Raw genomic sequence first — 12,291 nt, 5'->3', positions numbered from 1 at the left:
TCTTCCTTCTCAGGAAATATTTTAAAGGTTTTCCAACATCTTCTGTTGAACAGGCCCCTTTCAGATGCAACCCATACCAAAAAGCACGTCACCCTTCAGCAAGAGGCACATACACCCAAGCTTTAAGAGGAATAAATCCAGATTAGATGGAGCTGATCTTTCAAAAGGGCATTTTTAAAAATCAGAGGAAAAGTCTCACACCAGATTTGCCAGTGTTCCAAGCTGATGAAGCAGAAACCACTGCAGCCCTCAGTTCAGGGCTGAAGGGCAGTCACATTAATACAAAGCTGTAAATATTGTTTTTTGCTTGCCCAGGAGTTTCAGGCTGTTTACTGCACCCTTTAGTCTGCCCTGTAAAGCTAAGTAGTAGTTTGCACATGGGTGTGTCTACCACAGCTATCAGTAGCATTTGGTTGCTTCAGTGATTTTACATATTTTCCCAAAACAAGTGAAATATTGTGGAAAAAACTCTATGTAACTGATAATTACTTGACATAAAAGAATGTATAGATCAGAGGGCTGAAAAAAAAATTGCAAATGTAAGCCTGGTGCTGGCATTTCCTGAACCATGGAGAGAATGACTTTTCAATCTCTGTATCAACTTAATTATACATCTTTGTTCTAGAATTAAATCATCCCCCCAAACTACCAAACTCCTTCCACTTCTACTGATCTGAGTCCTCATCACCAGTGGATGTTCTACAACCCACCAGTAAGAAACAGATTCAACGTCCTTTACTTTGAGTACTTCTATTGCTTCTATGCAACCTCAAACTTCCATCTGCAAGCACAGGTATTTTGAGGATTCAGGCTCTAGAGCAGAAAATCACAGGACTGGAAACATAAGATGTCACCAGACTCACAAGCAAGTAGGTTAAACAGGTTGTGAGAGTCTCTGTAAGAGGATGCCAGAACAAAGACTGGGAAGCTGTTGAGAAAAGTAACCCCAGAACAGTATAGTGAAATCTGAGATTTTCATTTTGAGGAGACAAGCCTTAAATGTTGTAAAATGCTGGGCAGACCCAAAATGTCTGTCCACTTGAATTTACACACTGTGAAATGTATGGCTATAGCTACACTGTACAGCAATGACCATGAAATTATTAAGAGAAAATAAATAAATCCGCCTAAAACAAAAGGAGTCCTCTTCTGCCACCAGACCTTTCAAGAGTTACTAGAATTTTCCTTATCAAAGATGACATCTGCCAGAATTACTTACGTTTAAGTGTTTTAAAGAGAAAAACCTTTGCTTTAATTCAGTTTATTGTTGTGTAACATACACACGACTATGATTTTAATTGGACATGTATACTCTTCCTAAGCCCTTTAAATATTGCTGGTTTTCACTCCAAAGGTAGGGTCAAGTACTCTGTTACCAGGGAAATTTCTCCTTTTGACCTCCTGATAAATACTAAGAGCTAGAGAAGTTTAAAGAAGTGAAATACATTTTTCCTCTACCTTCTATTTCAAATACACACAGAATTTATAATTTTATATTAACTAAACCTATTCTAGCTACATATTTGACACAGAAACATTGGTAAATACTGTATGTACCCAGCAAAGCCTCCAGTGAGCTGTTATACTGCACCAGAACACCCAATAGAAATAGGTATTTTTAAAGCCACACAAAGGTATGAAATCTTATGACTTATGGATTTCTACTGGGAAGAACACATTAGCATTAATTACTAAATTATGCAAAGTTACCCATCAACTTTATCGACTGACATTAATATTTTCATTTAACATACATCCATACAATGCTGGTTAGTTAATTAAAATTCTCCTTAGATCAGACAAAACTGACACAGAATAAATCTGAGTGATTAGACAGATATATTCCAATAGAATCTTGAGATCTACAGCCAGTAGCAATGAGATCTATGATCTTGGTATGGAATAAAAGATGTAACCCCAGGTTACCAACAGCTCATTCCTGAAACAACTCATCCGTGTACAAGACCAGAGTACTCTTTGCTGGTAGGGATTGCTTTGGAAAAAAGCTAATACAGGGAATAATTACCAGTTCTTCTCAACAGCTCAGGTAACATTAAAGGAAGCTGCCATGTAGAAAGCCATGTCATACCCTTAGATAAATCACATGTATAAAGTAATCAATGACTAAAAAGACTATTAAAAATACTACAGAGATTTCCTCAAAACATTTGATGGTAAGGCCATGCCATGAAAAAAAAATCCCAAGGAATGATCAAATCTACAACACCTTCTGTGGCTTAAATTTAAAAAACCTGCTATTTAATTTCTGCAGAATTTCATTGTAAGTTAACTACTATTCCATCTTTAGAAGTTTTATCATACTAATTTGTCCTATAGGGCTGGAGTGTCCTGGAAATCTATGTTTCGGTGTTCAGGCCTTCAAAAACAAAATAGCGTACACAGCAAACCAGCAACTCACAGTTACTTCCTACATTTGCTGTTCTTGAAATCTAACAAGACTATTTGACGTGACAAAATTAAGAATTTAAATGTACAAAATGCTGGGGGAAGCAACTCTGAATTTCAAAGAATACAAATCACATTTGGACTACTAACATATCAAGTAAGAAGGCACATACACATCTCTTTCTCAGTAGAATTCCTATCTCATTGCTTCATCAAAGAGGAAGTTAATTTTTAAAAGAGCCTGACATACCTAAGGCATAGTCTATATTTTATTACCTTTATTTCAATAAAAAGTGCATTTTTTAATTTCTCTGGATAGCCTAATGCATGAGAAATAGCAAGTTGTATGCATTTTTTTTTAACAAGCTAAATATAATTCTTCCCTGGTGGCTGAGTGAGGATTTACTGTGCATTACTGCTACACAACCACTGTTCCCCTCTTCATTTCTATTTTAGTTCTCCATGCATTTTGTCTATGAACATCCCCTTGCCTCCTAGCAGTAAAAATGAACATTTCATGTTCTTAGTTACTTTTTCCAAGCAGAAAATACCCAAAACATACAGGGAAGGAAAATAAAACAGCAAAAAACACTGCTTTTTTTCCCCCCATTTCCATTTTTCTTCTGATCCTAAGGACCATGCTCCATTTCACCACCTAAAGCTGAAAAAGGTATGAAGACTCTCTGAAATTCAATACTGATAACTGCAATATATTTTTAGAGCTACGTCAGCTAAAGCAGGATAGGAGTCTTCATGACTTGCAGCAAAGAAAAAGCATATGTATGTATGTGCAGTAAGGAGAAAAATTACTTAATTTAAAGAAAAATGCTCCTGGGTAAGGTTCTCTGTTACCTATGTCAATCTCTTTAGTTCAGTATTTTCCCACCAATATTTTAGCTTTTTTGCCACAACTAATTAAAAATCACATTCCTAAAAGTAACTGTTACCAAAAACTATCAGAAATTATTAAACCCAGAGGGTACTTATAAGCCAAAAGAAAACAAAAATCAACCATGACAAAATTATTTAAATAGGACCAACTGTATAAGCGCACCTGGCAAGGACAACAGTGCAGCCAGCACAGGAGCTGCAAACCTCTGACTGAATTCTTTGCTAGGGAAGTCCTAAATGAATGTTACATTTGTAATAACTGAAAACAATTATAGGTTGGAACCTGAGATATCAAACCCAAGTTTTGTTCAACTCTTCTGTCACTTTAACAGTAGAATTCCACACTTTTCACTGTGTGTTATATCCTCCAGGTTAAATTACTCCAGGGCCCTACTTTAAGCAGAAGTAAGCTAGAGATCACTGGGATTTCTCCCCACTTCATCTTTTTTTTGGGGGGGGAATTCTCTGATGGTATTTTTCACTTCACAAGGTGTACAGCCCAGTTCTCTGTGTATGAACCAGAATTATTTTTCAGCTCACTGCAAATGGGAAGAAAAATGCTTTGCCACAGAATTTCAATGTAGACCAGGATAACATAAACAAAAATATTTTTATTTGGTTCAACGTGACATTTTGTTTTGAGTCAGAACAACAATAAGCTTTTGTGACTCAGGATCAGTAGCATAAGTTAAAAATGTCCCAGAATAAAGAGTACATATTTTTAAAGGTGACTTTAATTTAGACCATTTCCTGAGCTCACTGCAAATCCAATGCTCAGTTCTGCAACTTATTTGAGCCAGGATCCAAACAACTGCTTTTAAAATAGACAGAAAGACAGTGAAAAGATCTGCCTTATGCAAAGACTAATGTGCACATAAGACTAGGAAGACAAAATAGGAACATGAAGAACTCTAAATGACAGGAACTAGCATGTGCAAAAAAACCCTCAAAGGATGGAAGCAACCCAAGAAAGTTTCTGAGAAACCTGTCTAGTTGCAGAAAAAAGAAAAAATATCTATCCTGAAAGAAAGAAGAGGATCTGTACCTAGAGCAAAATAGTCTATCTATGAATCAAAGGTGTGTATTTGTAGAAGATGAAAGAGAAGCACTATCTTGTCCTTTCTGATTGCAATTTGCACTAAGGGATACTGGGGTCTGGATACGAAATTTTCCCTGCAAACAAGACCTGTACTGAACTTCTCCATTCTTCAGGCAGATCCAGGTACTTGTCTCAGAATAGCACAGGTGGAAGGAGGAGAAGAAGAAAGAGAGGAATAATTTTTAACAGTAGACAGATCATAGGCATCAAATGATTGAAAGGTAACGTGCATAAACTGCCACATGATCAAGGCAGCTGTGCAAAATCCTGTTACTCGCTCCCCAAATTTGCTTTCAACATCAACAATATGTGGCCCAAAATATGTCACCATCTATGATAATTTATTTTTTTTATGATCTTAGCTCTGCAAAGGAGTTGTTACTTCTGAGGTATTTTATAAAACCAGTACAATAGCAGGAAAAGAGCCCAACAGTAGTAGGTGATACATCATGCTTGTGAAAAAGTATAATCATTTCCTCTTGGTAACAAGAATTCACGTACCACTTCTCAATGAACATATCTGAAACCAATACTGTCAGAGCAGGAGCGGGGGAAGGAGACACAGAGAGTGAATCTCTGATTAGTGCATCCTACAGAAGAATGAACCAACTAGTAATTATCTCCTCTAAAGGTTACTTACTGAAGAATCTCACAAATAGGCAATGCATTACCACCAACTCAGAATTCTCCACTTTGATTCACAATGAGCACAGGACGATGTGAAGAAAGCAGCGAAACAGAGAAAGTGCTGTTGAGTGACTAAAAACACATCTCACAATTGTGCCAACAACAGTACTTGGTACGTTTTATAACAGTCACAATTTGTGAAGAGTGTATTGAACAGCAAGGGGTAGGAGAAGGATGGGAAAGGACAGTCCAGTTATGAGACATGTTCTCATTCTGCTCTTAGACCCACAGATACCAGGTTAGCAAGCTATGTGACAACACTAAAAGCAGCCTTAAAAGAAAAAAAACAATAAAGTGTTAAAACTGCAAAGAAGAAACCAAAAGCAAACCGAACTGAAAAGCCAAAACCACACTCTCAAAACCAGAGGAGCTGCACAGGATAGGGGTGTTGCCACCAGGTAAGAAAATCTAAGCTACTGATTTCAAAACAATTTGTTAAACATTCTTATAAGGAAGCAATACAAAAATTTCTTTCCAAGAAAGGCAAAGACAGTGTAAGCTTTCACTTAATATGTTTCTGGCAGACTGAAGTCACACCAGGCCAACAGATGATGTAACAAACAAACAAAAAACATCATATAAAACCCAAGACATTCTCAAACAACCTAGTTTCCCATCTTCCTCTCAGTGCACTTATATTAAACATCTCACAAATCCAAGAAAATTAGTAGATTAATGCTCTTCATTTAGTACAGAATTTTTCTTCCTTTTTCTCAACAGTTTCTCCAGGAATTGAATGCATTAACTTATCTAATTACACCAAGAGCAGAGAGATTGTAGAGAGAAATAAGAAAATTCACTTCCTAGAGTAATTTCTACAGTGTGATGCCAACAAACAAATTTTTTTAGCAGTGCAGCAACAAAAAAATTTGGAAAATATAACAGACTTTAAATGATGCCAAATGCAATTGAGAGCAGTTATGACCCCACTCTCTGTTATTTCTATTAAGTGAATATTCATTCTGTAGCATAATTACCATCTGGAGAATTCAGAGACTTACACTTACATAATTTTATAGTCTTGCATGGGTTCATTTTAAAAAAACTACCAGACAGAAATACAAAGAAAATGTTTCTTCTATTTTCAATCACCCTCCAAAAAACTAACAAATTATGCACAGTATGGCAGTGAAGAAATTAGAATGAATGCATAACACTAAGCCACGCCTATAAGAGTGATTCAAGTAAATATGAATAAAGGTTAAATACTGCCAATGCTGCACATCATAAGAATTTCTTTCTATACTACAGAAATACACATAGAGACTAATAGCTACATTGAATGGTTTTTACACAGATGAAAACACCACTACTACAATGACAGGACAAAACTTTGAAAAAGGAAAACAAGGACAAAACTAACACTGACAAAGAAAGGCATAAGACGAAAAATACCAGGTTAGATCTTGCAGTGTAGTATATGTCTTCTGAATTGTCCAAAAAATCGCTACTGTCAGGCTGTTCATTAGATAGAGATCAAGAAAAGCAAATTATTTATATTGTGACTGAAAGCCAGGCGCACATAAAGGTAACGTTTTCTTGCTAAAAAACAAAAAAGATACTGTTAGTTGAAACTCAAAACCATGTTAAGACAGTTCACCCCTGGGATGGGGGTAAAACACAGCTAAGGGAATGGTCACAATACCAAACACCAAAATGATGCATTATTGTTCATCAGCTGAGCTGTGGTAATGTGTGACAAACTGTCCCAGCAAGAGTCCAGTGCAACATCTCAGTGCAGCACTGACAGTAACTCCTCATGCTGCAGGGGTCCAGTGCCTTGTGCACTCACACAGGTAACTGAGTGTAAGTTCAAGCACACTTGGTGAGGCAGAAGCAAAAGCACCAGAACTGCTTTAATGAAAACAGATCCACACTGTTACTGCTGGAGGAAGAGACAGTCATCTCTTGCTCCCACTTCCATTTCAAAGACTTTCTCTGCCAGAGTGGGTAGATTGTTACGAACTTCTCCCACAGACTGGTTTGTGCTGAGGCTCTTTGCTAAAGCATCCATTCTTTGAATAGGCCACTTGTTTGCAATTTGCCATGCCAATTTAAATTGTCCACTGGTTCTTCAGCTAACCTATAACTATATGCTTTTAATTTGGTCTCTGGACCCAACGTCTTTACTTTTGAAATCACAGATCTGTTTTATCTGGGAAGAACATATCAGGTTTTATCTGACATAAGGCATGGAGCAGTTAATTTCAGGACAAACAGTTATAGGTTTTCCATATACACAGGAAGATGAGGCAAGTTCCTTGGACAGGTTTCACCTATGCAACATCTGACCGGAAAAGACAATTCTAAGATATTTTCTTATCAGCAGAATTAATCTGGATAGTTCAAGTCTCTTCACCAAGCAGCAAGAACTTCTGAGATTCCAAAGTGCAAAGGTCCTGACTAACAACACATAATTCCTCCCTTCCAACAACACCTGCCAAAGAACTGCTCTCAAAAGCTGTGCTTTAAATCCCTTAGAAAAATCTTTCTCCAGTTTAGCGACTCAAGTTCCTAAGGTGCAATAAAAGCACCACTGCCCCATGGAGTTATGCACTATGGTTTTTGTATAGTCAGCAACCAATAAAAGGAAAGAAATGGGAATAAGTATTTTTAAAATTTCAACCTCTCCACTAACAACTTTTTACAATTATGATTCTGTGTGTGTATAAATAAAACTCTTGATGAGCAAAAGCATAATTTCAACTACACAATGCTTCCAGTTTTATTTTCTTTACAATCCAGACCATGCAACAGGGAAGCAAAGACAACATAACTTGGAATCAGTTCAAAAATAATTTTGAGTTAAATGACGGGTTTATGGTGGAAGCACTACCTTCAGTATCGTATTTAATAAAAACTTACATAACCAGGGTTCCTAAACAATACTTTATGCAGTTAAGTCATGGTCTAAGTAACACATCTGAAATACTTGCCTAAATCCTAAATGTGATTTGGTAAGCTGTTCTGCTCCATCTCAAACAGGCACCAGAAACTGAGGCTCCCTGTCCAGCCAGTTCTGAGGACGAGCAAGATTAAATACAACCTCATACACCCAGAGTCTGCTGACCCACTACCAAAGGGCAAAAGACTGGGAAGGATTATTTCAGTACAACTACAGAGCACCACAAGGAAGTCTGTGTCATAAATCCGACTCACATGTGGTTTGTAGACCACAGAAGTAGATTCCTAAGTACACACCCTTCCAAAAACCAACTCAGAGCAGAGCCAGTGTCCCTCCCACCTATTTACCAAGCCAACTTTTTCTTTAACACCTGCCTTAGAAAAACAGAGAGAACACATAAGTCTGCAGGGAGGAAGCAAAGGAGTGTCTTTTTATCCAGGAACGTGAAGAAACTGCCAAAGTGCACAAATGTGGAAAACAACAGTCTCCATAGAAGAGAGGAAGCTCCTGCAATTGTGAGACAGCACACACACCTTTTCCCTCACAGCTTGAGTTCTCATCCCTTCTACTGATGGGTCCACAGGAAGAAACCATTGGCAATACACCTTGACAGAAAATAGCTGCCAGACTCAGCATGGCTCAGCTGTGATGCAGGGCCACAGAAGGATTATTCACAGAGGAAAGTTTTTAAAATGCATCGTACCTCTCCCCCAAGCTCTCAATTTTATTATTTCCATTGTCAACAGAAGAACAAGGGGGAGAAACAGTTGAGTACACACAGGAATTCTCCACTTAAAAAAATAACTCAGTAAATACAGGGAAAGATACACTGGGCAGTGAGGGATAAAGGACAGAGGAAACCTGCAACAGGAAGTGCTGCTGCTTTGCACATACAGCACACCTGGCAGAAACCACAAATAAGGAGGTTTGCTACATATAGCAAATGTAATGGCACAAAAAACTCACTACGTTACAACTTGTCAGTAAAATCACTAACAAGTTTAGTAGTACCAAGGAAGCATGCTGCACATCTTGAATTTCTCCTCCCCCACAGATATTTGTAGGGATTAATATGTAGTGCATAGCCCATGCTGCTTGTTACTCACAAATTCATGATGTGGCTCTGTCTCTTTCCTCAAGGGTGGATCAAACTTTACTTGGCCAACTAAAGAGGAGAAAAGGTAAACAAGAAGTTGGATTGCAGTTAGAGAAGACTTAGTTCCAAAGGCTAATAAAAAAGAAAAATTCAGTTTAATGAGTATATCATATCCCTACTGACAGAAACTTGTGACATATGGACATGCCAAATTTGTGCCTGCTGGAAAGGAATGGACACAGAAAGTACTCTTTTATTACAAAGGCAGCCCAACCACCATTTGCCTCACCTTCTCATTAGAAGGAACAAAAAAACCACTGAGTAAATAGGGCAGTGAAGTGTCCTCTTTAGAGGTGCAATACAACTGTACTTTATAGAAAAATTATCCATGGTGTGAATTCACTGTTGGATCAGTTCTTCTGAGAGACTCACTAGGACTAAAGAGTGCTGAATGAAGTTTGGCATGAATTAACCACATTTTCCAGGACAATTCTTTAGCAGGATTTCTTGGAACACTCCTACTCTCAATTTTACCTTAAGAAAAGACAGCTAAAGCTCTAAGTATTGTTGTGATTTAATTCAAGCAAAATAATTACTATGACTTGAGGGATGGAATCTGCTTTTAATGGCCAGTGATAAACCTCCTCCCTTCCTCACCTCCATGTGATTGTTTCAATTCAAAAGCAAATCCAAGATACTAAACTAAGGAAGAAAAAATAATCCTTTGCCATTCTGTTACCCAGCTGAATCTGGCACTGGTCTGAATATCCCTGTTAATGGACACATTAAACTATGTCAATCAGCTCCCAGAAGAGCTCAGGCTGTGTCTTGTTCAATTAATTTGAAGCAATAAGGAACTCTGTTGAAGTGCTGACAAAGGGTGTATACAAATATTTTACAGAACCTATATCCTTAAGTGAAGCAGTGAAAGCTTTTACTTTCCTATGCACCACTAAAAATGTATGTCAGATACCCAAAATACCAGCTGAAATATTATCAATGATTAAATACATCGTATTGTCACATTACATATGCTTACAGTTTATTTCTGAGCGTGTCTTTTCTTCTCTCCCATTTCTACTTGTTGAATGAATTCTGTGAGGCACAACAAGAGGCTAGAAGTGAAAAATAAAATATTTAATACCAAAACATACTGACTTGAAACCCTGTATTATGTAAGAGTTTTTAGTAGGCTTCTTTAGCGTAACATAAAAAAAAAATAAATGAAAGCTAAATGTAAAGACTGCACACATTTTTAATATATTAAAGCTAGAATTATTTGGAGACATTTTGACTGTTGAGTGCCTTCAGTATAAGGGATTTTAGACCACTACATTTGAGCAAATAAAGCTAATGCTGGCCAGCATTTATTTATCTTTGCTCATATACCATTTTCTTTTTTCACCATTTAGTTTAAGGGTATTGGTAATTTTTAAAATAAGCAGTAAGTAAGACTAAATCTGACTTACTGGCAGATTTCACTCCATTAGGTACTGAAATTATTTTCCCAGCTTTTAACTTAAACTGATTTCTAAAATGTCGTCAGTTACGTTATTTAAGCAGATGAGAAATCTACCTGAGGTTTTCAAAGCTGAATAGAAAGGAGTATTCCTGGTATTCCTGTGCTGTGTGGCAAGAAAGATAGCAAAATTTCTACAAATTCATCTTCGTATTTATATTCTACTTCTATTTTGTCCTGAATTTCCATTTACTTCTCTACAGGATGAAGTGTTCTGCACTATAGGCCTGGCTTCCTTTTTTTGCCTCTGTTGGATTTTCTCTCTTCTTTCTACATTCACCACTCCAAGTTCTCTTAGAAACGTGGGGGCATTCTGCACCCTTGTTCACTGCCTCAGGTTCCACGGTGAGCATCTTTGCATGTGAATCACCCTTTCATTACTAATATTATTGTTGCTGTACTTTCACAGAGTCATGAATAGCTCAGAAACTCTGTTTACTCCTCCAATACTATCTGCAAACATGATTTCCCTACTCCCCTTTTCATCTCACACTACTTCCTTGATTCCTGTTAGGATACAACACATGTACATGGTGTTTCACCTCCCATTTTTGTTCACTTTCCTCTTCCTTGAAATTGGAGAGACTTACAGACTGTAGATGTGTATTTTCTCCCACATATCTCACAGCAGTTTGTTTCTCACAGTTTGTGTCAATCTTTCCCTTCCACAGTTTCATTTTGTCTACTGTGCACTCTTTGGGCTTCAAAAATGGTTGGCTACAGCATGTCAAGGTTTGACCTGATACCACATGCTGAAATGTTGCTCATTTATCATCTTTCATTAAGAGGCACTGCCCAGTTGTGGCTGATGTGTGTGCATCTGTAATTCCAGCACCAGGAGCCCAGCTGCAGCAGGGGTAGGAGGTATTTTTACCTTTGCAGCGATACTGTGTGAGCTCTTGCACCCTGCTACAGATGCCTGCACTGTACTACAGACAGAGCCTGTCCTCCTATCACCTTCTCCATGACCACAGAATTACATTCAGGATCAAATCTTCATCTCTCAGTCATGAGGACAAAGTCCTCAAGTCACCTTGAAGTACTTGCACTGACAACAGGATGATACAAACACCTGACATCTGAGCAGTGCAAGAGGACAAAGGAATGTAGGTTAACTTCCTGACACAAATGACATTTGGGCACAATTTCCATCATGGCACAGATCTCAAAAGCAATCTTATCCCCAAAACTTGCAGTGTGCTAGGCATAAAACAAGCACTTTCCTCTTTGCAACCTTCTCAGCTAATACCACATTTATCCCGAGAATCACTGTCATAGAAATAGGGAGAACAGGCAATTGTCAACATCTCCTAAGTCCAGAGTCCCAACCAGAGATCCTGTCCATGACTGAATGGGAAATTAAGTGAAGCCATGAGCAGGGGTAGGGAAGATACTGCAAAAGCCAGTTTCAGATACCGCTGCCAAATGACCAACAGCTGCATGAGCAAGAGAACTTTTAAAATTATACCCAAATAGTGGCATGGGTTTTAGTTTTCACACATTAAACACTTCACATTTGAGTTTAGAATGATTTAAAGATGTAGTATGGTACTCCTCAGAGTGGTGTCAAATTCACAGCTCTGCGGACTATCCAAGCAGTAGCAGATTGCATTCCCCTAAAAGCAGCACAGGCCAAGTAAAGACCTGTCACCACAAAGGGCAGCAGACTTGCCTTCAAAGACTACTGA

At 37.9% G+C, this 12,291-nt stretch overlaps 1 protein-coding gene across 8 annotated transcripts in view; it reads right to left on the bottom strand.

Moving 5' to 3' along the window:
* MAP4K3 (mitogen-activated protein kinase kinase kinase kinase 3) overlaps positions 1–12,291 on the bottom strand; it is a 65,481-nt gene that overhangs the window by 26,830 nt on the left and 26,360 nt on the right. For 5 of the 8 annotated variants that reach the window (XM_058834245.1, XM_058834246.1, XM_058834248.1 and 2 more), the window contains 3 exons: positions 10,124–10,199; positions 9,095–9,153; positions 6,479–6,541 (listed from right to left, as the gene is read on the bottom strand). In XM_058834245.1, coding sequence (XP_058690228.1) covers positions 6,479–6,541; positions 9,095–9,153; positions 10,124–10,199 — 198 coding nt within the window. The remainder of the gene's footprint in view (positions 1–6,478; positions 6,542–9,094; positions 9,154–10,123; positions 10,200–12,291) is intronic. The other 3 variants (XM_058834249.1, XM_058834252.1, XM_058834250.1) reach the window with 1 other exon arrangement.

This window comes from Poecile atricapillus, chromosome 3 (assembly GCF_030490865.1).
Source record: "Poecile atricapillus isolate bPoeAtr1 chromosome 3, bPoeAtr1.hap1, whole genome shotgun sequence".
Classification (NCBI taxonomy): Eukaryota; Metazoa; Chordata; class Aves; order Passeriformes; family Paridae; genus Poecile; species Poecile atricapillus.
The sequence above is the reverse complement of the archived record's forward strand: the minus strand, read 5'-3'. Positions and strand labels throughout refer to the sequence as shown.